This window comes from Maylandia zebra, linkage group LG5 (assembly GCF_041146795.1).
Source record: "Maylandia zebra isolate NMK-2024a linkage group LG5, Mzebra_GT3a, whole genome shotgun sequence".
NCBI classification, from domain to species: Eukaryota; Metazoa; Chordata; class Actinopteri; order Cichliformes; family Cichlidae; genus Maylandia; species Maylandia zebra.
The window spans coordinates 29,771,281-29,799,175 of NC_135171.1; the positions used below are offsets into that span (position 1 = coordinate 29,771,281).

The 27,895-nt window shown below is 42.1% G+C and overlaps 1 protein-coding gene across 5 annotated transcripts in view; it reads right to left on the reverse strand.

Moving 5' to 3' along the window:
* Positions 1-66: 66 nt before the first annotated feature.
* Positions 67-27,895, reverse strand: part of grip2b (glutamate receptor interacting protein 2b) — a 289,022-nt gene continuing 261,193 nt past the window's right edge. For all 5 annotated transcript variants that reach the window (XM_023155008.2, XM_014413037.2, XM_014413036.2 and 2 more), the window contains exons 15-25: positions 26,334-26,397; positions 25,156-25,301; positions 24,149-24,293; positions 12,063-12,202; positions 11,269-11,463; positions 10,976-11,132; positions 9,308-9,422; positions 8,478-8,691; positions 8,123-8,331; positions 6,588-6,734; positions 67-6,332 (exon numbers count right to left, since the gene is read on the reverse strand). In XM_023155008.2, coding sequence (XP_023010776.2) covers positions 6,174-6,332; positions 6,588-6,734; positions 8,123-8,331; positions 8,478-8,691; positions 9,308-9,422; positions 10,976-11,132; positions 11,269-11,463; positions 12,063-12,202; positions 24,149-24,293; positions 25,156-25,301; positions 26,334-26,397 — 1,691 coding nt within the window. In that variant the 3' untranslated portion in view covers positions 67-6,173. The remainder of the gene's footprint in view (positions 6,333-6,587; positions 6,735-8,122; positions 8,332-8,477; positions 8,692-9,307; positions 9,423-10,975; positions 11,133-11,268; positions 11,464-12,062; positions 12,203-24,148; positions 24,294-25,155; positions 25,302-26,333; positions 26,398-27,895) is intronic.

The window sequence follows — 27,895 nt, forward strand, 5'->3', positions numbered from 1 at the left end:
TTTACCAAAATAAACACAATCCACACATCCAACATAAAATTAGACATTTTATTTTTTTTCTTTGCAATCTTTTCTTTTCTCAAAAAGAGAAGTATAGCAGTACACTCTTTGTTTCTTAGAAAATGAAACAAACAAACAAACAAACAAACAAATCAAAATGACAACAACAAAGTTATACGTTTTATTTTTCATTTTGTATTTTCTTCCTATGTTTTGGAAGAGCATACTGTCATAGAAAAATACTATATTACATAGAATAGAACTTTACACAGTTTGGAAAAAAAAATACACAATATCAATGCGTACATTATTAATAGCCCAGTCCAGAACCGTAGCAACTTTGACATCCAAACACATATTAGGCAAAAGAACAAATCAAAATATCTTTAAAAAATAAAGCATGAAACATAATTAAAAAAAATAAACACATTAATAAAAAAAAATAGGAACAAAGACTGGAGACACTGACATTTCCTACTTTTGAAATGTGCAGCATGACATCATTTTCTCAGTTTCAAGTCATAATTACGCTGACTGCAACGAAGAAGTCAGTGTTTGTGTTTATCATTGAGCTAAATAGGTTAACTGGCTAGATATCGGAGAAGAAATTTAAGTTAGCTCATCAACAACTGTCATTAAACAGGCCAGTAAGCTAACAAGACATCTTATTGACTCATTGTATAGTTCTCAGCAACAAGCCTACTTATAGCTGGTTAGTTTAAGTAGGTTTATTGCTGCTCACTTATTGTGGCAAGTTGTGAATAAAATGGCTATAAATAGCTGGTTTGGGTAGTTTTGCTGTCACAATTGTATTTGTTATTTATGTATAACTAATGGTCAGATTGGTAGGTGCTATAGTTTGCTAGTTGTAACAACTTGCTAGTGTTCAGCTAACATTATTTATCTGTTACTGGTAATTTTCTGATTTGTTGAGTTGACAAGAGGTGACAAGATAATGTAGTTTCCTTGCAGCCATTGAATGTTTTGCTACCCACAGTTTGCTGCAGCTGAGGCTCTCCAATTTAGACACTGCATGTTAAAAAACAAAACAAAATGCACACCAAAAATAAAAATAAAGAGCCAAAAGATTGATGTAATGTAACACAAATATTTGACTGTAGTCTCCCAACCAAAATCATGAGTACATGACTGGCTTACGTTGCACATTGACAACTCGTGCGGTAGAAAAAGCAACATGTGCTCTCTCCCCTACAGGAACTTGTTATAGAAGCATAAAGTAATTACCCAGTAACATTTACCTAGTTTGGCTTTCCTTACTGCTCAATAGCCATGAACTAGCATCCTCTGGTCAGAAGGTGAATCGCCCTTTATTTAAGCTGTACGACAAGATTAACCATGTTTACATGGTATATTTGTGAGTGACTGAGCAGGCGTGGGCTTGTGAAAGGGCTTTACTTTAGCTGATGATGTAATATATGGTGGATTATGTAATAACTTATCTAATGTACTGAAATCGCTTAATGGGTTCAGGGGAGTAATGCCAACAAGCTAGTCTAATAAAATGTGGTACATTACCATTAAATCTTCACATGAACATTTTTATTTTCCCCAAAATCGAAAAAGCACAGGGAATTAAATAACATTTTTTGTATTATAAACTTATCCGCGCGGAACAGTTGTTACGGTTCTGGATTGGGCTTTAAACTGACATTTGACCCAAAAATGCATAGGGAGTATACATGGCCACATACATACATAAAAGAAAAAAACAAACAAACAAACAAACAATTCAGAAGGCTTTTCTCAGCATTTTCATTTTTTGTTGCTTTACAAAAGTTTGTTCCATTGTACATGAAAATACTTACAGTGCATGGTATTCAACAGTGTGCTTTATATTCAGCAGTAAGTGCTTGGAGAGAAGTAAATGTCCCTTTTTTGTATGTGTGTTGAGTTTACACTATTTTAAGCCTTTTCCGGTTTTTGGAAATAAAAATATAAAGGCCCACAATCCTTTAAAACCTCACTACTGTACAATGAAATGTACACAAATTAGTTTACACACACACACAGACACATACACACAAACACACACACACCTCTGAAACAGTGTATGCCCAGAAGTAGTGGACATTTTTTGCACATACATGTATTAGACAGAGAAACGTTGACAAATAGAAGTCTTCTGTATATGTTTTGTTATTCACACCCATACAGACATGGAAATTCTTATAGGGTGCCGCTGAATTCTGTTACATAACAACATAAGAAAATGGTAGGAACAGGGGTTGTGACTCTCTCAAAGTTGAGTTTTTTTTGTTAGTCTTGTCGAAAAAAAAATGCTGTTCTATTACTCACTTATAATAATATCCTTATACTGACGATGTATCCATCATATACTCCATATAGTTTTGTTCACCATAATTCATGCTAATATGTGTACACACACAAGTGTGCAAAGGATGTTTAGATTTGTTTTTTTCCTCAAAAAGGACAAAACCTTTATCTTGCAACTTGCGCATTTATAAAATACTGCAGTAAAGTATTTAAATGTTAACTAAGAGCAACCCATACATAGATGAGCAGTTTCTTTGAAATTGTATGGCTTCATCATGTCTATCAATAGGATTAAAGAAGACAAAGAAGTGAACTGTGGTAAGTTCTTAGAAATATTTGGATGATGCCAGTTAGCTTAAAGTGTAAAAGATTGGTGCTGTTTTGGTGGAAAATGGTAGCAAAACCAGAGATTGATTTTAGTTTTATTCTGTTTACTGCAATTTATTTAAGTTAACTGCTACTTTGTAGAATTTAAGCACCTACTTTTGCACAGCACATTCATAAACTGCCAAGATCAGTAGGAGGGAACAAGAGCCAGCCCAATTTCAGTTAATCCAAAGATAATTGGAGCAAACACATTTTTGGCAGGAAAAAGAAAAAATCATGAGAAATTAGGGGTCTGAAGGAAATGGAATTAATGTCTGGGGTTGCAAAACTTGAAACTTGAAGACTTGTAAGTTCTAAAGTTTCTGTGTGAAGGGTATTTCAGTGCTCCAGCTACTTTGAGCATTCTGACTATTGTTAGTCGGATGCACAGTGCCCTTGATTATAAAATCAAACACCCTGAAATTTAGTTTTTGGGAAAGTCAAACCCAAAACAGGTTAGTATGATGGCTGATGAGTCACAGCTTATGTTGACACAAAGAAGAATAAATCAAATTAATAAATAAATTGCAGCTGTACAAGATGATGCTACAGCTAGGACTAGCTCTGTTAAATATTAATGGTGCACCACTCCAAACTAAAAAAAATGCTACTTGTTGTGCTTCTGACCTGATGTACTGCCTTTGGCCTTGGACACTGTAGTCTCATTCATTAATGAGGCGTCAGTGGTGTAAAAATACAGATTGTGTGTCTAACCACATTGCAGGTGTAAGGTTCTAGTTGGCTGTCTCTTGAATTAGAAATTAACATTCCCTTAGCAGTAGAAGTAGAAATATACTTAGGGCTTTAAAACTATCGCACAACTAAGATCAGGTTTAGTTCAAGAAGGGATCTGTAAGATGTGACAAGGTTGCTAATCAAAAGTTAGCAGGGGAGGCTTTAGGAAGAAGAGAAAGGTTTACTATTTTCCCAATAGTCAGCATTATGTGAACTGATTAGAATCTTGCACTAATGAGCTGTCAGTCAAGGAAACCACAACACTTAATGTTGTGGTGAAGGTTAATAGTGGGTAAAACCAGCTCTCAATCCTTGACATAACATTTGGCACACACTCTGTTCAAACTAATGTTTGTTCTTAGTTCAATTTTGGATCCATGGTGAAATTGCAAATGAGCACACACAAGTAGTCAGGAATGCTCACAGTGCTTCAAAGGGTGCTGACCATTAAAGGATAGTGGCTCAGTTTAACTCAGGCCGAACTCTGGAAATTTCCAATTGCACCTTGGAATAGAACCTACTGATACACTCACATACAAATTACACATCATAAACAGACATTCATGAAAGACACAACAAAATGGCTTGATAATAAATGCATAACACACACTGTACGGTTTCATTTCCTTTGTTATCAGAGCCTTTTGTGTAAGAATGTGTGTGTCGGAAATTTGTCCATAGTCTGGCTTCACCAGCAACCTAGTGTAGTAGGTCTGATAGCAGATGATGCTATTGACTTTGTTCATAATCTTTGTGCAAAAGGGCGAGTGTTACCAATAAATCCAAACAGCAGTAGTGCTCTATAGCTATTATTTGAATGAACTGTGTGTCCTAGTTTAAAAGGCTGTTAAATTAAAAGCCACAACAAAGAGAATGTTACTTCTTTATGACTTGTTGCTTGTTGTTCCCACTGCCTTAACATCTATACAACAGCATAAATGATCCATGACAATGAGACTCTTCAATAATTGAATCTTCCTCAAGGACCACATAGGGTTTAGTGGTGAGGCTGCAGATCACAAGCAACTGTATACCACTTCCTTATTAGATGTGTAGAAGAAATACAGATTATATAATAAAAAAGAAAACAAAAAATAGAATATTATCAAATATTCCAGTTTGGTAATATTCCAGTTCTGGAACATATCGGGAACAACTGTGTCTTGTCTCCTCTGTAAAATATGGCGGCATGACACTCGGGCATTACTGCAGAAGGCCCACAACCATAAATGCTGATCTCATGCTGGACAAATGAAAACACGATGATTCATACTTATAAGTGATACTCCAATGGAAAATTATGAATATTTTAATTCCTATAGATCCTCCTAAATCACACTTGTCATTGTGTTGACACTGCCTGCTATTGGGAACAGCTTTAATCACTGCTTAGGCATTCTTCTCCAAGAATGGTCCCAGTGGCTCACAGTATATATTAGTTTTGAGGTCGCTGGTAAGTGAAATGATCCTTTTGTTGTTGGATTATATAAATCAGACTTAACATCTTAAAATTAAACTAGCTGCTAGTTAATTTATTCTGCGGCACACATCCTTACACAAATATGCCAATAAAGACAAACAGATGTTACATTAAATCACTCTGAGCCTCAAATCTAATAATTTTGCGATTTGAAATGAATTTGAAATGCTACTGTTGCTTGACATTGTAGTCTTGCAATGAAATATGATGAGGTGAACCCAGTGATCTCAGACAACTATTGATATAGTGGATAATGTCATAACATTTGGCACATTTCAAATGCAGGTAGATGTTCTTCGTTTGGCAGTACAGTTTGTTCTGGGGCACAGCCACTCATGCTCATTTATGGTGTAGCAAAAGCCGTGATTGGTCAATTCCACTTAAGACACCATTTTTCATTGGGAGCAGAAATTACGCCCTTCTCTCCTTTCACTTTCATTTTATGATAGCATGAAACAAAATAACAGTTTGGCAGTTGTGATGGCATCACTGATGACATCTTCATAAATCAGCGTTGTGATGTCACCAAAGTGACATTATAATGTGCAGCAAGATCCAATAGAGAAGTCTGCCTTGAAAAAAACAGCTATACTTGACCACTCCAGAATTTTGTTTTTTTCTTGGTAATGTCAAGTGAGCAGCAGTGTTTGAGCAGAATCTTAGCAGCATTATGAAATTCTAAAGTGGCTACATTTATTATAGACACACTCCCATTATGAACTATTTGTTCCGTTTTCTGTTAGTACTTAGTAACCTTCTGTGAAACAAATGGAAACCCGAAACTGAGAATTTTTCTCCGGTAAAATCATTTACAATATTGTATAAGGCAGATCTCTCAGGTGCAAGTACTGTAGGTTCATGGGAGCATATGGCCTTGCAATAAAAACTGAAATAATCTTACCCGTATTGCAGGTTAAAATGAGTAAAAATGGCTATTTAAAGTGCCGAGTAAGTCATTGTTGAAATCGAAACAACACTGTGAGTCCAGCCAGTTATCGGGAGAGCTTTTGGTGTGTTTTTCTGTATTGTGGTGATGCTTTCATATAGACCGTACTGTGTAAAAGCAGTTCAACCCAGTGTAAATGGGATGGGGAGACTATGTGAGCATGCACGTGTTAGGATGTGTGTTCCAGTAGGAGTCTCTGTATTTAAACAGATATACTGCAAGCCGGTGGAGTGTGTGTGTGAGTGAGTGTGTGTCTGCGTTTTTGGGCCAGTTCCACTATGTATAAGTTTATGCTTCATCACCAGTTACAATATGTCTTCTGTATGTTTTGTGCACGTGTATGTATTTGTGTTACAGGTCAAGTGCGTGGTCTAAAGTGTTGTTATTGTCCTCTGGGTCATCATTGGCAAGTGGGTTGCGGCTGATGACCAGTTCAAGTCTGTCTCCTGCTTCTGTGATGAGAGGTACGGCCAGACAACAGTCAAAGTCTCTCGTCCTTACATGGTTCACCTAAATACAGTCAAAAAGATTAAGCCAATGGTTACTTTGGTAATTTGCATAACTGTAGACATTTTTAATTTAGCAAACAAAAAAAAAGAGGGGGACGTGAAGATAACTACATGTAAGCATAACAAAATATGATGTAAAGAATTTTTCCAAATGCTGAGGACAGAGTGAGCTTTTTTCTTTCTTCACAACAAAAAACTATATTAGAATTAGGGATGCAATGATGGGCAGTACACTAATTATTATCATCATCATCACCTGCAGGATCCTGTCATAGGGTCTAAGCCCGGCTCTGTCAGCAGGGCCATCAGGTCTGATCATGTTGACATAAACACCTTTTTCCAAGAAACCATCTGACACGCTAAAGCCAAAGTCATCACTCTCTGGGTCCTTTATCACTGTTACCTAGTGACAGAACACAAGGATGTGAGGTTGAGTAATAAAATGTAATTTGCTAGTATCTTGTGCTCCTAATCAAGACAACAGAACAAAAAGACTATTCACATGTCAACCCGTCTGATGAAACTGTCTCAAAATATCTGTTGTGTCACTGCAGGAACAATAAGTTTCTCTGTGGATGGGAATAACACTTGTAACCATGATAACTGCACACAAACATAAAGAAAGCTGCGCAACACATGAAATTTAGACAAAGAAATGTCACTGATAAATTAACATATTCAAATTTATTTAATCAAAGTACAAAAATTTGTCTAAATTAAAAGTTTTGTATGCAAATTAAAACCAAACCAACACCAGATGCTAAAATAAACAGATTTTTAGCCTGAGATCCAGATCCAATTCTAACTGGTTTAAGATCCCAAGCAGAATAAAAATGCTCATTAAACAGGACGACCAGAATAAATGCACACAAACTGACATTTATTACTTTAGGGTGGAATAAACTATTTTGTAAACTGATCCAAATAAATATTTTACCATGTAAACATTTTAACCTGATTGCTTTCTGGGTGTGTATTCGCAGCTGAAAGTTTATTTGTAATACAAGGTCCTAAAGAATAAACGGAAAAAACGATAATGACAATTGTGCTGATAATAGACGTCTTTCTTCAGTGAACTGCCATGTGCCACAAAGCAGGAACCAAAAGCCGAATAAATGGACAAAGCCATATAATATAATGGACAACTGTAAGATAAAGTCTTTATTATTGGTAATGCAATCCAGATTGTTTGCTGTACCTTTTGGATACAAAACCAAAAATGCAGCAGCATTATGACATTCATCTGAAATGTTGTATGATCGATTAACGAGGCACGACTTAAGGCTGTAATAGTTGTTCACTGTGATGTATTTTCTCTCTATGGATAAAACATGTATTTCTCATTCTGGCTCTGAGCTGTACATGTTTCACTTGGCCCTCGTCTCCTCAAATTGTGACTGTAAATTCATGGAAGGCATGTAGTCACTTGCATAACAGTTGCCCAGGGAGGCTGGGTATTTATACTGTATTACATAATACTCTGCACTGTAAAAAAGAACATTTCAAACCTCATAAGAGTAAACTAGAACTCACTATGCATGCTAGCTAGAAAGGGGATATTATTAAAGTTATTAGTAATGACAGTGTTTGACATGTCAAGTCAAAATGTGTACTTTAAAGTTTGGACCAGATACCAATGCTTACAAACTTTAACAGCAATGTCAGCTTGAATGGTTACATTGATATTTTTGGTTGAATTCTAATTATCTACTGCAAGTTTACCTAATATTCTCAATATTTCATCCTAACCCACATCAAAAACATATTTTGTCCAGTTCTCTCTGAACTCACTTTGTGAAGCTCTAGTGGTGTTGGTGACAGAATACCCTGCATCTCTTCTTTGATCCGACGGGACTCCCATGTCCTCTCTGATACTCTCAGTGAGGCCTTTGACTTGGGCTCGTGGTGCAGGAGAGGGGATTGGATATCTTGGTGAATGTGGACCCCTTGTTGTAGGTGCAATTCCTGGTTGAAATGGGCCTCCTCGTGTAGATGGGGGTCTGAGTGGCAAACATATTGCAAGTGTTTTTAACCAACTGTTTAACAAGTAATCCTTCTATACATGGTATAAAATGATACTTTACTATATTTTTCTGTTTAAAATTTGGAAACAACCACCCTTAGTTGTGTCATATCAGTGACTAACCTTGGTGAAGTTGAGCCTCTTCATGAAGGTGGGCTTCCTCGTGAAGATGAGCACCCTGATGGAGGTGTGTTCCTTGGTGGTGCAAGTTGCCTTGATGCAGGAGAGAATTTCGCCGCAATGGGCTCATCCTGCTGTGGGTCAGTATGGGCTCAGATGGAGGCTTGTTGACACCATCTACACCAAGACTGATGGCTGTGCCTGTCATGATGGATGCCTGCAATGAATTGAAACAAGTTGAGTTACCGCTTTGTAACCAACCATTTGGAGACATTGAGTGCTTGCCAATGTGATTGTTTGACAAACATTCATACGTTCAGCACAATTTGTTACTGGTTTAAATACTATTGGTCAGACTGGGCAGCATCACCTCATCCCCCGTCATAATGAACACTGGTGCTCCACAGGGGTGTGTACTGAGGCCTCTCCTGTACTCACTCTACACCTACGACTGCACGGCCACTAGCAACTCCAACATCATTTTGAAGTATGTGGACGACACTACAGTGGTGGGTCTTATCACCAAAGGTGATGAGACGGCTTACAGGGAGGAGGTCAGCGCCTTGACCCACTGGTGCCGAGACAACCATCTCACCCTCAAATACTAAATACTAAACATGCTATACATTAAAATAAACTGCAGATTAAACATGATGTTTACAACCATTAAAATATGAGGGTTCATAAAAACCTGCAACAAAACTGTTGTTAAAACCCTTTGACTCAAGTGCAAATCCACTTCAGTGAGCACTGTATGCTGATTAAGTCCAGTATTCATCTTTGATGCCAATTTTACACTTGAAGTCAAATAGTTGTGAAAAATACTAACTAACCTCTATTTCTCTTAGTAGTTCTGACTGGCCACAGGTCTCCAGGTCCTCCAGAGCTTGACACCAGAAACTGTCTTCTGGATCCAATAGAATGCCATCCGGTTGCTGGCCAATAAATCTGCCACACAAAAACAGACACACAAATAAAACAAGTTTCCACACCCATTTTGCTGGATTTTCTCTGTTGCTGAGTACTACAAAAGGGGAAAACCATGCAAAGCAAGACAAATATATTTAAGCTTTATCTTCATGGAACTGCCTTTTGATCACACGTTGTGTATTGTGCGAAATGTATTTTTCTCTTAAATATTTTATTATTATGATTATAATTATTATAATTATAATATTTATTTATCTAAAGTGCAGAGAATAGTTGGCTACATGAAAATGCAGTGTGCCTGATTTAGCACTGGAACTTTCACTTACAAAAAGACATTAAGGACACAGAATCTGTACACACACTGTCTGTATCTGTCATGGTTAAACCGAACAAAAGTAATCATTTAACCCAGAATGTCCCCAACTAACACGATTAATTCACTTTCATTGTTTTACTGATTTTTGTTTTTTTCCTCGAAAATCCCTTTCTCTCGCTGTACACCCTCAAAAGTGTTATGTAACTTTAACATGCTGACTAGCCTTAGCCTTCTGACTCATCACAGCTTTACACAGAGATACACAAAGACACAGGTACAACATATTCACAGTAGCACTGACTTCATGACTCAATCTCTGCAATGAGGTGTACCCTTCGCCATGAGCTCTTGGTGATGATACTGGCACAGTGAAACAGTGTTAAAGATAAAATCCTTTCTTGCAGAAAATAAGCTCATGCATTTTGAAGATCTATAGTGGTGAAATATATCATACCATTCCACACCATACCATAGCACTTTATTCATAAAACAGCTTTAGAAACATTAGCAGGGCTGACCAAATTGCTGTTCAATAACACCAAACATAAAAGACAAACACGGGCCAAAGGGTAAAAGATACAGAAAACAAAACAGCTTTAGAGTATATAAAAAGTAGATAGAAATCACAGTCAATTTCACACTGTGTCAAAGGATAGGGACTAAAAGTGAAGGACCTGTCTGAGCTGTGATTCCTAATCATTCCACAATATAATAATTAATATAGAACTGACATCACAAATGCAATCACTCCAAGGAGCTTTATATTGTCAGGTAAAAACCCTACAATGAAACAAAGAAAACTCGAGTAATCTGATTATCCCTATGAGCAAGCACTTGGCATCACTGGGAGGAAAAAACCTCTGGCAGAACCAGACTCAGGGAAGCACAGCCATCTGTCATGATCGGTTGGGTATGAGGAGAGGAAGACAGGACAAAAGATAGTGTTGATGAACCATAGAAACTATTATCTATGTCACCTTGAGGTCAAGGTCAGATCACCTTGACCTTGAGGTCAAGGTCACCCCATCATTTCTTTTTACTGCTGAGGGATAAAAAACACACACACTCACAAATAAACTGTACAATCAAGTGAGTGCAGACAGCCTACAATGGCCCTTAGTCAATAAGTCAACATTTATATGGATTTTTATGAATAAAAAAGGTGATATCAAAAAAAAAGTGTATGATAAACAAAAAAAAAAAAAAAGACAGTCACAACGAACAGCTTTGTAGCTAAAACTAAATTCAGACCTACCCTGGTGGTTTGTCCCAGTCATCCTCACTGAAGCCTCCATCACTAAACGGGTAGTTCTTCCGACGTCCAGGAGGAGGCGTGGTACTTCGTTGTTGCTTGGCACTACGCCACTCATGCGGGTGTAGAGCGATACCAGCTGCTTGATGGGTGTATGTACCTACAAGAGGATAGATGAAATGACCAAATACAAGAAAGAGTGCTTTTAATATATTCCTTCTTTTCATTAACATATTTCTTACAGGGTTAAGACATCCTGAAATTTCACTTTCTACACATGCTCAAATGTAGCTTACCCTGGCTCCCATAGCCTGCATCCAGCCCTGAGCCATCCCATGACTCCATAGCAGAGTCAACGCTGGGTATTGTTGTGGAGTAAAGCTCTGATAGCTTGTTGGTTTGTTGGCTGTCTGTCAAATCATCCTCCTCAGGGTCACTGATCTCGTTTTCTGTTGTGTCCTCTATATCTGCCGTCTTCCTGTCTTCTATGTCTTGAAGAAAAAAAAAAGAGGCCAATTTAATTTAAAGGTTAACTCTAATTTTTAACTTGGTAAAATACATATGTGAACCTTTTACTACATGTATATTTTTCAACATTAAATGCTTATAAGAGACAAAATGAAACTTGAACTGGTTAACCTACTGACCTCTTCTCTGCATTTACCTATAAACAGGTTTTAAATCAGATCTATTAGGATATGAGTTGCAAACAGCTAACCTGTTACATACCACTTATACAGTACAAATATTGTATGCATGTTTTAAACAACAGGGTTTCCATATCTTCGCCCCGCAAAAGCTGTATTACTGTATTACTTTCCTATTTTTTTTTACCTCCTGCACAGGAACTGAAACCATCTGATTCTGCGCAAGGTTTTTGTTCTATTGACCTGGTGTGCAGATAACGGAAGAACCTTTGTAATGCAAGTAACACCTTATTTATAACTGTGATTACTGAATTTAGCACAGTAACGTGTTACATTACGGCGGTACTGAAAGATGTAATGTGGCAACGGTAACACGTTAGCCAACACTGCGCACAAAAGACAGATTTAAAATGCATGTTACTGTTACTAGTTTTTATACTTACTGTCAAGCTGTTTTTTTATCTTGAGAGTGACCGTCTCTCCAGCCATCTGCAGCAAGTGGATGGCTTCGCTCAGTGGCTTCCCTTTCAGGCTGACACTGTTGATAGCCAAGATCCGATCACCTACATGTATAGCCCCTGTCCTACATAGGTACGAGATACACAAAGGTACAGAAGTAGAAATTTGTATTATTCCCACACAGGAAAAGTAAAAAATGTTAAACCTCATACATATCATTATACAAGAAGATTGTTAATAAGCCTAAAAAGGACTCTAGAGGGGTCTGAATAGCATTAAACCATTAAATATCTATCAAAAAAGTTATTTGTGAAAACATATTTTGACCTCTAGTGCACCATGTTAGTATTTTTAAATAATACCGCAAAATACACTAATATCAGAAATTCTCATTTCCTACAAAATCAAAGATCAATGTACAAAAAGCAGCTGCTGTCAGGAGTAGTGTCGTGGACGAGAGAAGGAGGACCCAATCGCTGGACTCACAGGCAGGTAGGTGAAGGTGGATGTTTATTGCCGAAGGAGTGAGCAAACAGTACAGAGGGAGGAAATGGCTGGCTGGCTGGCTGGCTGGCTGGCTGACTGAATGAATGAATGAACAAAGGACTGGCTGGCTAACTGAACATACAGACAACACTAACATCAGACGTACATCAATGACACGACAAGGATCGGATGGAACTGAGGACTTAAATATGGGTGATGAATGATTAGAAACCGGTGAGTACGCAGCTGAACTTAGTCTGACTAATGATACATGGAAATAACTGGAACACAATACGCAGGCGGTATGTTGGCACAGAAAACACAGATGTGAAAATAAACTGAACATGACAAAACAGAAAACACTGGGTCAACGACCCAGGAACCCTGACAGTACCCCCCCCCCCCTCCAAAGGCCGGCACCCGACGGCCAAAAGACAAAAAACCAGAACAGGGCGGGCGGAGGGGGCACAGGACGAAGGGACGGAGTCCACACAGAGCCAGTTCAGGCGGGCGGCCACGCGGCCAGTGGCTGAGCCCATACAGTTCAGGTGGGCGGCCACGCGGCCGGCAGAGATGCTGAAGTCGATCCGGTGGGCGGCAGCGAGGAAGACGGCGGCAGCCACTGAGCCGGTGCGGTGGTCGACCATACCGGCGACGAGGAGAAGGCGGCCAAGGAGCAGCTGCAGAAGGCGGCGCGGGAGCCGGCGGAGACTGAGGAGCAGCTGTAGGGCCAGGCAAAGCAGAGGCCGAGGCTGAGTCTGAGGCCGGACCAGGCGAAGCAGAGGCTGAGTCTGAGGCCGGACCAGGCGAAGCAGAAGCCGAAGCTGAGTCTGAGGCCGGACCAGGCGAAGCAGAAGCCGAAGCTGAGTCTGAGGCCGGACCAGGCGAAGCAGAGGCCGAGGCAGAGTCTGAGGCCGGACCAGGCGAAGCAGAGGCCGAGGCAGAGTCTGAGGACGGACCAGGCGAAGCAGAGGCCGAGGCAGAGTCTGAGGCCGGACCAGGCGTAGTAGAAGCAGAGGCTGGACCAGGCGTGGCAGAAGCAGAGGCTGGATCAGGCGAGGCAGAAGCAGAGGCTGGACCAGGAGAGGCACAGGCTGAAGCTGGACCAGGCGAAGCAGAAGCAGAGCTAGGTGACAGCGAGGCAGCCGCAGGTGGTGGCTGGACGGGCTCCTCGGGCCCTCCAGCGGAGACGGGAGGCTGGACGGGCCCCTCGGACACTCCAGCGGAGACGGGAGGCTGAACAGGCTCCTCGGGCCCTCCAGCTGACGAGGAAGGTTGCTGGATGGGCTCCTCGGGCCCTCCAGCTGACGAGGCATGAGGCTGGTGCGGTTCTCCTGAACCCCCAGCTGACGAGGAAGGTTGCTGGACGGGCTCCTCGGGCCCTCCCGCTGATGAGGCATGAGGCTGGAGGGGCTCCTTGGGCCCTCCAGCTGACGAGGCATGAGGCTGGTGCGGTTCTCGGGCCCTCCAGCTGACGAGGAAGGTTGCTGGACGGGCTCCTCGGGCCCTCCAGCTGACGAGGCATGAGGCCGGACGGGCTCCTCGGGCCCTCCAGCTGACGAGGAAGGTTGCCGGACGGGCTCCTCGGGCCCTCCAGCTGACGAGGCATGAGGCTGGACGGGCTCCTCGGGCCCTCCAGCGAAAACGGTCTCAGAACCAGTGGGCACTGGAGCCCCTGGCACACACAGGACAGAACCAGCAGGTGCGGGGACCTCTGGCAGGGAAGCGGCCGGGCCAGCGGGTGCGGAAACCCCTGGCTGAGAGGCAGGGTAGCTCACAGCTGGCTCTGGGTGCTGTGGCTGCAGGTCCGGGAACTGAACAGGATGGTGGACGGGCGACTGGACTACTGACTGGAGGACAGGAGGCGACTGGAGTGGAAGCTGAACAGCAGGTGAGGGAACTGACTGGAGTGGAGATGCTAAGGGATGAACAGAGGTAGGCGAGGCTGACGACGGAGCTGAGGTTGGTGTGGCTAATGGTTGAGCTACAGACTGAGCTAGTGACGGAGATAAGGCTACAGCTTGGGCTAGTAAGGCTGGTGCCTGGGCAGGGGCCAGTTCAGCTGATCTAACTAGGGATAGTGCGAGGGCGTGAAAGGCTGGGTCAGGAGGTGGATGAAGTGGTGAGGTAGCAGGTGAACCGGTTAGCTCTTCCAAGCCGCTAGGGAGTTCTGGCTGGGTTCTGGCTGCCCTCAGCCTGGGCGCTGGGACAGGCACGGGAGGTGGCTGGACACCAGTCACCCCCACCCGAGAAACAGGAGCGGGCGTGGAGGTAGACTGGGTCGCAGCTGCCCTCCTCCTGGGAGCTGGCACTGGAGTGGGTGTAGCCTGACTGACGGGAGTGGAGATAACGACCGGGTGTGTGATACTGGCAGGTTTCTCTGGGATCGTTCTGGTCCTCCTGCCTCCACTATTTACAGTCTTTGACTGAACAGTTTTTGGGGGAGCAGAGCAGAAAAATTCGTCCCAGTCTACGTCCTCTTCTAGGAGAGAGACTCCCCATGAATCAGAGATAAGTCTATTAGTTATTTGAGGTGAAGAATCAAATGAGGAGGGTGGAAAACAGTCACTAGAACTCACCACCGGGAGTAGCTGAAAAAAGTCCTTGTTATGGCGGCGTGTGCGCCGCTTTTTCCGGGAAGAGGAAGCGGGTGGGGTACACAGCCGAGCCTCTGGCGCGGGAGCCTCCATTGAGCCGAGGTGGTAGGCGGAGCCGCTGTGCCATTGCGAGGGTGAAGGTCCGGTGAGTAAAACGGCTGGCGGGCGAGCGAGGAGCGGAGCGGCGGGAGAGCGAGCGGCCGAAGCTTGGCCTGTGACGCCCACTCTCCGCGGCGAATGCTCCGGTGCAGGTGAGGCAGCAGGTGAGGGGGGAATGCGGCATCTCCGAGGCCCGCCCAGAGCCAGGCGAGTCCCCTTGAAGACGTGCTCTCTCTCCGCGAAGAGCCGCTGTTTTCCCCGAAGCCCCTCCGTCCAGCGAAGGAGCGCTGCCTCCTGCCGCTCGAAAAGTTCAGAGTCCGCTGGGTCCACAACGCGTGGTCGTGTCATTCTGTCAGGAGTAGTGTCGTGGACGAGAGAAGGAGGACCCAATCGCTGGACTCACAGGAAGGTAGGTGAAGGTGGATGTTTATTGCCGAAGGAGTGAGCAAACAGTACAGAGGGAGGAAATGGCTGGCTGGCTGGCTGGCTGGCTGACTGACTGAATGAATGAATGAATGAATGAATGAATGAATGAATGAACAAAGGACTGGCTGGCTAACTGAACATACAGACGACACTAACATCAGACGTACATCAATGACACGACAAGGATCGGATGGAACTGAGGACTTAAATACACGCTGGGTGATGAATGATTAGAAACCGGTGAGTACGCAGCTGAACTTAGTCTGACTAATGATACATGGAAATAACTGGAACACAATACGCAGGCGGTATGCTGGCACAGAAAACACAGATGTGAAAATAAACCGAACATGACAAAACAGAAAACACTGGGTCAACGACCCAGGAACCCTGACAGCTGCAGTGTTTACAAGTATTATTGCTACTGGTTTATTTTTGATTACAATTTTTTCCAACTAATACAGATTTTTGCCAATTCTGATTTTCTAAAAAAAGTTAACTGACAGCATGTACAAACAAAAATCAATCTTATCAGGACACACACCCATATTTGCTTTTCCAGTTATCTCTATAATTTTCCTCATAACTGCTTTGCTAATATTGAGGCAAGACACTTGTCCTGTGTTAGCTTCTTTAACATGTCCATATTCAACTGGGTGAAGATGATTTAAGTGTCTGACTAGATTTGTTGTTACAATTTTTTTGTGTGTGTGTTTTCCCCCCTGTGGTTTTCTTTGGAGAACCTTTGTGTCTTCACTCACAGCGAAGAGATTCCATGCTAACGACATGTTAGCATATGGCTATAAGTGTGGCCGTGATTTTTTGCCTGTGGTATTGTGGAAAGTGTGTGAAATGGATTAGTTTTAAATTGGACATATATGAGGCTGACATGTGAATCTCAGTATGACACAATTATAATCTAACAGAGGGCAGGCGACTGGATAGTGTCACTGGGGCTGCACCACAGTGGTATTGCTCATGGCTACATTCATATTTTAGGAAGGCTTTCTGACCTGTATTTTATTATTTTATACTTAGATAAGAGCAAGCAATTAAAGCTAGAGAAAAAGAAAAACAAATTTGTATTTACCTTGGCTCCATGTTTTTCAAACTACTGTAGGGCACACGATTGGATAGAAAAAAATATATAACAATGGTCTGCAGTGATACAGTGTTACTACAGTGATACAGAGTTTCTATAGATAAGATCTTACTCTTTTATGGTCATACAAAACTAAGATAAGATAAAGTAAGGGAAAACTAAGATAAACCGCCATATGACTGGACTAAGGTCAGAACAAGGTGAAAAGAATAACACTGCCTCCCTTGAATATCATTAAAACTTTCACTTTCTTGTAAAGCCCTATAAGAAAGGAAAAACTGTCTTTTATATTCCAACCTAATTTGAGGAAGATATTCATTTTGAGGTCTCACACACAGGCTTATGAAAGCATATACTAAACATATATGTTAAACACTTTTTGAGAAAGCCTAGCATAACAAATAAGTTTTTTTAAGGATATAGGGATGGTGTTCTTGTGCCCATACTAAGCACTCCTTCAAAGTTGATGTCAAAGAGCTTGATTTTGGTTTTATCTTACCAAATAACCTTCTCCCAAGTCTTCTCTGAATCATTTAGATTCAGATTTAGGTTCACTGGTAAATGTAAGATGGGCCTATACATGTGCCTTTTTGCTGCAGTCCATTACAGCATAGCGTGTTACCAAATGTCTTCTTGGTGACTGTGGTCCCAACTGCCTTTAGGTCATTAACAAGCTCCTCCCATGTAGTTTTGGGCTGATCCACCACTTTTCTCATGATCATCTGCCCAATTTGATGTAAGATCTTGCATGGAGCTCCAGACCAAAGGTGACTTATGTTTATTTTATATTTCTTTTTTTTTTTTAAATGACATCAGAAACAGCAGTATGCGACATTACGTGATGGCAGAGCTTCAGTTCATCCTTTGTCATTTTTTTTTTTTTTTTTTAATAAATAGGACAGGGGGAATGAATGAGAGAAAGAGGGGGAGAGAAAGAAAGAAAACCAAAGGGGAGAAGAGACGGTGAGAAGGGGGGGGAAGAGAGAGAAAAAAAAAAAAAGAACTCCTGGGTCACCTGTATGGAGAAAAAAAAAAAAACAAACAAAAAAAACAAACAGAGGAGACAGCAAACAACAAAGAGTAACATAATAATAGAGAAAACAAAGCACCATCACAATAAACTAGCTAGTCATAGATATCAATATTTACTAAATAATAAACGATATTGTGCAGCACGCAAGATAGACAGTGCACAGTGTGCTTTGAGGCAGCAGCCAAGAAAGCTTTAGTCCGCGTCTGTGAATACCCATGTGTGCATACCTGTGTGGATCAGCATGCTTGCATTCCAAAGGTTTCTCCATGTAATGATCTGCTAGGGAGTGTGGGGGGGCCACAGCCCCGTCCTCCAGGGTGTGAAGCGGGTATGGAGGAGATCAAAACTCCAGACATCCAGAGGCCCCCAGAACACAAGAGACCATGGAAGACCAACAGAGGGGCAGCCGCGCCACTGTTCCAGTAAGAGCTGAGGAGAGTCCCAGATGAGGGCTCGCCCAGCAGCCGCGGAGCAGAAGTCAGGGGGAGTTGCAGTGACGCGCCCGTGAGCTCCGCCGGCCCCCAGCTGTGCCTGAGTGACCGAGCCCCAGGCCGAGAGGCCGGGGGCACCCCACCTCCAAAGGGGCCCGAGCGAGCCCCAGGCCCCAGGCCCCGACAAGCGGCCGCCAAGGAGTGAGCCGGTGTGTACCCGGACGCCCACCCCCAGACACAAAGAACCACCAACACACCGACACCTGAGGGAGTCCGCCACCGGCAGGGGAAGTGGTGGTGGGTGGAGATAGGCCTCCAAACCTTGGAGGGCCTGAGGTGTCCCCAGAGAGGTGGCGTCTGATACCCAACCTGACATATAGACACAGAAATACAGGCACACACAGACACAAACATCCATTCCCACCCTCATGCTCTCATATGCACTCACTCCACACTCAACCAACGTGGAGACAGACATAAAGAGACGCTGTACACACAATCACACTCCCCAAGCGTACTCTACAAACCGGGTCTAGGTACCCTTGCCCCTGGAGGGGGAAATTGCACCCAGACCCAGGTGGTGTTACCCTTTTCCCTGCGGTGGGGAGAGGCAGACCACCCCGACTCCGCAGCAGCAGGGAGGCCCCACACCCCAGACCGCAGTCGGACGGCCAACTCCTCCTACTAGCCCTCCCGCTCCAGCAGGCCGCAGAGAATGGGGGTGGGAGAAGACTCCAAACCTCCCTCCACCCGCTCATTGTAGTGTTGATGCATATGTGTTCTAAGGTGCAATTAAAACCCAGGAGGGCATGGAGCTACCTGCCAAGGAACAGCAGGTAAGCGCATAGTCCCTCCTGCTAGCCCTCAATGACTAAGTGTATTTAAAATTGAGAGGTGGGCAACGACGTCAGGGGTGAGGTATACACCCTGATGGTGATTTGGACTCCGTGATTGTGCCCACCCCCAAGATCCTATATGTATGTGTAATGAGAGTGTGAATAATGTGAATGTCTAAGTTGTGGGATAAAATTGAGGCAGAGGCAGCCAGAAGGGGACGGGGGGGGGGGGGGGGGGGGGGGGGGGTAAGCCTCCTCTGCACCCTGGTGACATACCCCCACTCCAAGGCCCTGCATGTGTGGGTGGTTGTGGAGGAGCGGGAAGAGGGAGGCAGCTGGAGATGGGGAGGGAAGGAAGGGAGGGGCAGGTAACCCCTCCCTGGGGCCAGCTCCCCCGCTGACCCCAGTAGGCACTCCCACCCTCCGCGACCCGCCAGGGAAGGGGGGCCCAGGCCCATCCAGACCGGGGCCCAGTGCAGTAGCGCCCCCCGGCTCCACAGAGCCCTGGACAGTCCACCCAACCCCACCACAGAGAAAACTGCACCCACCCCACCATCCACACATCTTCCAGACTACATAAGACGGTAAACGCCCAGGCTGAGATCTTCCTCCACCTCTCCTGTATCTCCCCCTCCTGCAGAGAGTTCCTGAAGAGAAGAAAGCTCCTGCAAGATGTGACCATCCCCCCCACCAGTTGAAGAGCCCCCCAGGCGGCTCGACGCACCGGCGGCACCCTGCTCCAGGGCCGGGCCCCCATGCACCCACCCGCCCACAACCCCGGCAACACACCAACCAGGACCCAAGCCTATTTTATATTTCTTACATTTCAGAATTGGTACACAACTCACTTTTGCCCAAGTTGCAACAAGGCAGAGCCAAACCCAACCCAATCATAACCTAGGCTTATCACTAACTCTGATTTCTGATAAGGATGAGCTTAAATCCTGGAGAACAACACCTATCCTTGCCAACCTCACCAGTGGACGGATCCATCTGTGAGCCTGTGTGTCCTTGATGGTATTCCTTGGCTATCTATTGACTTAATGAACAAATGTTTTTATCAGCATTTTGCTATAATCTATAACCTGGCATCCCCATTCATCTTAGGAATACATTTTATAATCACAGGTCTATTAACCCTGCATAAATCAGAAAAGCCATGCACTTAGCTGTGATTTGAGTTCTTGAACCTTTCAGATCTTTTGCAAAGGGCCTTCGTGTAACTATATATACAGTATATACAGATTACAACAGCCTCAAGTGGCTAATGTTCCATCCTGGCAGGCTAGTCGGCTAATGGGATATCAGCCGACTAGCCTGCTGGTCTTTGTGACTCCAAAAGTTTCCTCCTTGTTCCCACAGATTTTTTTTGCCAGAGTGCAACATCACTGGTAGCTTATATTGCCATACTATGCCTCCAGTTTTACTGACAGATCGTGCACATATTAAACAAATGCAGTTAGATGACCCAGTCACTGCCCAGCTGTCCAGAAATCTAGGAACAGACCCATGTGCAGACGTGAGTGGAAACAGTTCCTCATCATCTTTTGTTTACCATGGTCTACTCTACTATAAAGACCCAAAGCACAGATGTGGTTTGCATCAACTGAAATACCTTAAACACTCCATGGTACCTTGCTCAGTTACTATCATGACCACCCCACTGCATGTCACCGTGGTATTTCCCAAGCACTCGTAGAACTGTAGTCTAGGTTTTTTTGGCCAAAAATGGCAGCGGATATCAAACTTTATGTTGCTTCCTGTTCAGTCTGTCAGGTTATTAAATCAAGGTAGGTTTTGTTGACAATTTCTCCAAGTAGATTAAGGTGTGTGTGGTTAGAGGGGCAACAGCACAGGTGGCAGCCAGTAAGTTTGTCAGTGAAGTATTCACCAGACACAGTGCCCCTACCTGTCTTAGAAGCTCACCATTTGTGACTGAGCCGTTTGAGCACGTCAGCTCCACCCTAGGATCCATGCATTACAGCCTGTCACCCTCAGACTAAAACTGTATTATAAGCTTATGTTGGAATCTTATGACAATCAAACTTCATGGAATAAGTTTCTTTCCCAGATCTGCTTTGGATTGCATATAGCTCCTCCTCCTTCATGGATGGATACATAGTGTCATACCCAGAAACTCTTAGAGCCTTCCTGCTGGAAGCCCATAACAAATTTAAACTTTTTAAAAGTTTTGTATCCTCTTATGTCTGATGTAAAATTAATACAGCATTTTATAAAAAGATCATGCCAACAGTCAAACAAGATGGTGTTAGTGTGATGGTCCGGGGCTGCTTTATTGCTTCAGGACTTGGATGACTTACCATAATTGATGAAACCATGAATTCTGCACTATTCCAGAAAATCTTGATGGAGAATGTCTAGCCATCAGTTCATGCCCTAAAGGGTGGCAATGATCCAAAACACACCAGCAAGTCTAGCTCTGGATGGCTCAAATGAATAAATAATTAAAAAAAAAATTAAAAAAAAAGAGTTTTAGAGTGGCCTAGTCAGACTTTTAAATCTGACTGATCTGATCTTTGACGTGATCTTAAACAAGCCATTCATGGTCAAAAACCCTCCAATGGGGCTGAGATACAGTAAAATAATTCTGAAAAGAAGAGTGACTTGAAAGACTCATTGTCAGTTATCCGAAATGCATGAAATCAGTTCTTGCTGCCAAGAGTGGCACAACCAGGTGCAAGGGGCACCACTTTTTTCACATAATAATAATGTGTATGTGTTAGTCCCCATAGGGAAATAGTTCCTCTGCATTTAACCCATTCACCCAGTGAAGCAGTGGGCAGCCACCAATGCAGCGCCCGGGGAGCAGTGTGTAGGGACGGTACCTTGCTCAGGGGTACCTCAGGGTAGCCGTTCAGTAGAGTTGAACCCCCGACCTTCCGATCATGGGGCCACCACTCTACCTACTGAGCTATCCCTGCCCCGAGGTAGGTTGGGTAGGTTGGATAGCCTTTTCTTTTAATAAATAATATCATCATTTAAAAACTATTTTGTATTTGTGTAGTATTAAATTGAGTGAAATATGTGCTATAAATATAAATATGCAAAAATTAATTACATTTTTTTTTAAAGCACTGTAGATGACTTGTAGAAAGAGGACTGCCAAAAAGTTAAACTTAGTGCTACTTTCAGAAAATCATGTGCCACTAAAAACAATATCTGGAAGAATGCATTTTCTTTCTTGGTGAACAGTATGTACGCACACGGATAAGGTAGACCTAAGTTATAATGGTCCTAGTTTGTGCCTGGCCCTTACGCCCTTTGGTGGTTAAACAAAATTAAATCACTTGACCGAAAAGAAAAAAAGAAAAGGAGAAAAAGTGGGTCGGTGTAAGATGTAGCACTGTGGTTATCGTTTGTATTCCTGCACTTTCATCTGTGTCAAGTTGCACCAAGTTTATTTGTAGAGTGCTTTATCGACAACAGTTTAGAATGGGAAATAGAACAATTACATCACAGACTCAGAGAAATGGGGTCACAGTGTGTGTGTATTTGGAAGTGGGAAAGTAGCATGTTGCCTCTGTGAACATAGTTTGATGGAATAACACGTGAGCCTGTTATAAAAGCTGAAGGTGCTGTGTGGTGGAGTGGATGTAAGCTGAATTTACCAATGGATGTTTATGACTCAGGGAAAACATTGTGTCATCTTTCTCTCAGTCTTGCTTTGGACACTAGCTACCATCTCGTGTTTCAGAATATCACATCTGTCATTACTCTGTGTCAAATGGCACATGCTGGACACTCAACTTCTGGTGTAGAATCTGGAAAATGGATGGATGGAAGGAAGGAATATAGGCTTGGTTGTAGCAGAGACAAAAATATCAACACATGAAAATTGGAGATGCACTGATTGTTTGGTTTTTATCTAACTGGCTCGGACCAATGATTGGTGGATTGCCAACTGATATATTCAATTCTGTGTTGATGTGATACAGTTGATATTAACCATTGCAGAAATGTAAATACATGTCACATTGACATATACTTCAACAACAGTAATTGTTCTGCTTGTTAGCAATATGCTGTGCAAACATGCAGTGAGCTTTAATTGTATGTGGTCGCCTTATGCTAACACAGTATCCTGTTATCTGCCAGTGGACATGTGTGCATAGGGTGCATCGCATCCCTGTGTCTCCTGTGAGAGTCTGTCATGTCCTCTGTGTAGGTTTCCTCGGTCATGTCTGCATCTCGGTAATGTCTCATCTCCATTTACTTTCCCCATGTTCCTCTCCTTGTGTTTCATCCCTCTCGCTCCCTCGTCCTCTGTGTGTCTTAGTCGTGTCAGGGTCTTTTGTCCCCCTGTTTGCTTATCCCCATCTCTGTGTCAAGCCCAGGTGTCTTCGTCTATGTCTCTGTCTGCTTCCTGTTTATTTTGACAGTCTCTTGTCCCGTGTTCAGTGTGTTTAGTTTTGCTTCCCTTGTGTTGTTATGTTTATTCATCCCAGCTGTGTTCCCATGTGTTTCCTTCTCCCTAATCATCCCTGTGTGTACACTTTGTGTCAGTTTTCCTTTGTCTCTTGTCGGATTGTCTGTTTAATCTTCTGTGATCTCAGGATTTCCACGTTTCTTATTTCCATGTTTCTCTTGTCTTTTTCCAGTTCAGTTAGAGTTTATGGTTTCCTTTGCCTTTGTTTTTGTACCCTTACCAGTCAATAAATTGTCTCGCTTTTGGTTAATTCCCGTTTCACGCCTCGTTCCGTCTGCATTTGGGTCATCACCTCAAACTCCAAAAGTCTGCAGCCATGGAGCATGAGTCACCTCTCTTTTGGAGTTACTTTTTTTGTGAAAATAACTACATTTGGTTAATGTAAAATAACGCAATCTTCCATGCTTGGCTGGTACTCTTGTTTTTTTTAGTTACAGAGAAACACAGACATGTAACACATGACAGACATAGTGAGATATTCAATTCATTTTCAATTCATCAGCTTTGGATTTATACAAAAATGCTCTATCCAGAAATCTAGGGAATTTCATTTAGAGCTACAAAGTGGCAACCTAGAATTCCCAGAAGAGATTTTGTGTGTCTGAGTATGTACCTTTCTGCAAGGCCTCTCTTAGTTAGGCCTGATATAGTGATGGGGTCAAAAGGCTCCTCAGTGCCAGAGATGGTGATACCCAGAGGGCCTCCGTACCGCTTCAGTTCCACTGTGTATATGATGCTGCCTGATGTCTCCTGCTCATCTGATACACACAAACACACATACACGCACAAGCAGTCACACACAGAGACACACACACACATTAATCTAGTGTTTCAAGTCTGAGGAGTACATTATACCGTCTGATGGATGCTTCTTATCTGATGCACACGCACACAAAACACTTCAGGTCACTAAGTAATACTGGATCCCATTACCTGCTCACTGGAAATGTGCACACACAAACACACTTGATTCCAGAAGTAGGTCAAAACGCTTCTTGAGACTACACTGGTAGGCAAGACACAGTTTCCATGGTAACCAAGGAAAAGACTGCCTTGTCATCATATAGCATGCACACATGTTATTTCCTCCTTGTGTGTGTTTGTGCCTGATGACTACAGTCTCATTATTTACCCTCATTACACAGTCCCTAACTTAGTTTGTGTGTGTGTGTTCACGTCATATTATATAACTTGAATGTGTTTATATGTATACACAAATACAAGGTGTAAGCTGTAAGACTGTTAAAATGTGAATATGCGACCATGCACAAAAGTCCTTAGATGGATTAGGACTCTAGGCTACTGCTTGTTGTTTCCAGTTCCCATAATAGGTCACTGCACATTTTTCTATATAAAATTATACTATATTGTAAAAACATGTTGGATTTATGTTGTAATTTATAATACATTCTTTGTTTCACATGAAGACCATTTTAGTTGTGTCAGTGTCCCAGAGTTTTGGACAATAGTGCCACCTTGTGGTCAAACCTCATTTGTACAGCTTTCTTTTTTTTCTGACGGTAGCTGAAATAATAAACTGAAGAAAACTTAAAACATCAGCTTATCTCAGGTCAGAGCTCTGTCCCTCAAATATAGAAACAACTATATTCACAAAAGTACCTGAGTTGTCTTCATCTTTACGTATTTTTAATTTGACGAGTTCCTCACACTGCTGGAGGATCTGCTCCGCATCATCTCTGGAACAGTTTTCAAGTCTGATGTTGTCAATAGCCAGCAGCTTATCTCCAGGCTCCAGTGTTCCTGTTCTGGTGGTGAGAGAGTGAAAGAATAGAGAGTGACAAAGAAAAAAGAGAGAAAAAGTCAAAGCATTTGAGACTCTCTTAGATATTAATCAAGCGCTGAAGTAAAAACACTTATGTTACTAAGTTGAATAATTTCTATAATTTCAAATTTAAAAGGGCTCAATGGAATTCTAAAAAAAGTGTAACTTTATGAGTATATGATATGACATAGCTTGCTCCTCAATATATTAGTTGGAAAATAAATACAACACCCATAAACCCAGCCACTCAGAAAAACAAAAAAACCTGTATTGAGCTGGCTAGTTTTAGTGGTCCTTGCTATGTAAGTCTCCAAACCTCTATATAATTTATATTGTTAGAAAGTGGTAGTGCTCACTCTTATTACTTACTTTTGAGCACTATTCAGCTGCTTATTAACACAAAAATCTGAGCCCATCCACAAGGCAACAACACAGTGCATTTAAGTATATAAATATAGTCAAAATGATCCCTTTAGTATTAAATGTCCATCATTTCAACACAACCCGAGCATAAGATCTATTTCTTTATGACTGCAGTGTACCCGTCTTCTGATGTTAAAAAGGTGTTTGATACTATCGTGTTAATATGGACCAAAAAAATTTCTTCCAGTGTCCAGCACGTTGCTGAATATAGGACACAAAGGATTAAGGCAAGGGGGTCTATGTTAAAGCTCATATCACTGTAACTGTGTATTACTGTGAACAAGAGAAACACACATGACTAGTAAAGTCTGGTGTCCTTTAGTTCTTAGTGTGCAATTTACTCTAAGATTAAAAACAAAACAAAATAGCCCAGAAGGTGATACATTGTAACAAGTGTCATAAAACACAAGGACAAAGTGAACTATAATATGGATATAAATTCAAAAACAGAAAACAAAACAAAAAAAAACAAACCCCAGAACAAAATTAAATTGAAAATGATTTTTTTTAAGGTGGCAGACCCCCCCCCCCCAAAAAAAGCGAAACATGCAGTCCTTACAAAGGAATATAACACTAGTCCCTAAAAAAATACCTGTGAGCCATGCTCCCCTTCTTGATGTCAGAAATGATAAGAGGCTCCCCTGGCTTCTTACTGGCTGTTAAGGTAGATGAAACCATAATAAGATTTAGAAGGAACAGCAGCAACAACATCAAAATATAACATGTCAGTCAACAAATAAAAATAACAACAACAACAACAACAACAACAATAATAATAATAATAATAATAATAATAATAATCAGTTCAATATAAATAGTAACATTAAGGTTGTATAGTCATCCATCCATCCTCTAATATCACCTCTTTAATCCCATCAGGACAAATTGCCTGCACGCAGATTTGTCACAATAGCCAACATTTTGGGTTCCCTGCTCTCTGAGCGTGAGCCCAGAAGCTCCATGTCTTTGCTAGCTGTGAATATTTTCTGTTCAGCAGGTGGCACCATTGCACCATTCTCTTGTCTCAAATGCGGCCAAGGAACAACCTGCTTTATACCATTTTATATACACCATACATCAGAATTGTGACAATATAACTTAATTTGAGGTTATTATCATTAGTTATTTAGATGGTTACAACTATAACACATCACTACAATGTCACTGAAGAACAAGGGAGTAACAAAATAATAAAATCCCACATTTCAGGGCTGAAAATGACCAGAGGTAAGAGAATTGGTTTGATTTGGACATTTGATTTACATGATAGCTCAAACATCCTGTCTCTTTAGCTAGGAAAGTTGAAATAAGGACAAAAATGTTTTTATGCGCTTAGACTCGCTATAGTTACACTATAGTATACTCTCAGTTATCCTGTAGGACTGGTTTGCAGAAATAACTTAAGAGAGCTGCACTGTTTCTGCGGTGCTTATGTCTTCAGCTATTTTTCTTACACGATATATATATACAGCACTTTTAAATGCAAATGTGTGGCAGGGATATGAAATGTCACTTGGTATCAGCAAACATCAGAGGCAGGCATAGTAGGCATGTGCAGATACACACAAGGTGCACACAAGGTTTTTAGCATTGATGCCTAATGTAAGAAGGGATAGAGAGAAAATAAGAGAGACTAAAAGAAAGTACATTCACAGCTGCATCTCCTTCAGTACCCCCCAATCATGTTGAGTGGACAAAGGGGCATGTGGAACTGGCAACGCCAAAAAGATACACAAAAGCAGGTTTACTCTGAGGATTTAATGGCAGCATTTTTACAGGCAGTCAAGACAATCTTTAGGAGCCAGATATCACACCTCGATTTAGTATTTACTCCAAAACACAGACAATGATTTACATCACCATTAAAAAATATATAACATATTAAGTTAAGGCCCAAAATCCTAGACATAAAAAGTGCATATTTTCTTTAAAGAAATTCAACATAGTGGACAAGAAAAATAAATAGGCATTGCCTGCTTGTTTTCTTCCACACAACCTCCAGCAAAATTGCTGGGGCCCAGCCGTCTTCAATTATCTTCTCTTTAAATATTTAAAAATGTGTCAGGTTCAGTATTTCGCCTGTCACTGAGCTAATGCTTCTTAAAATAATACAGCGTGGAACACTACATTATACCCACATTCCAGGCTAGGTAT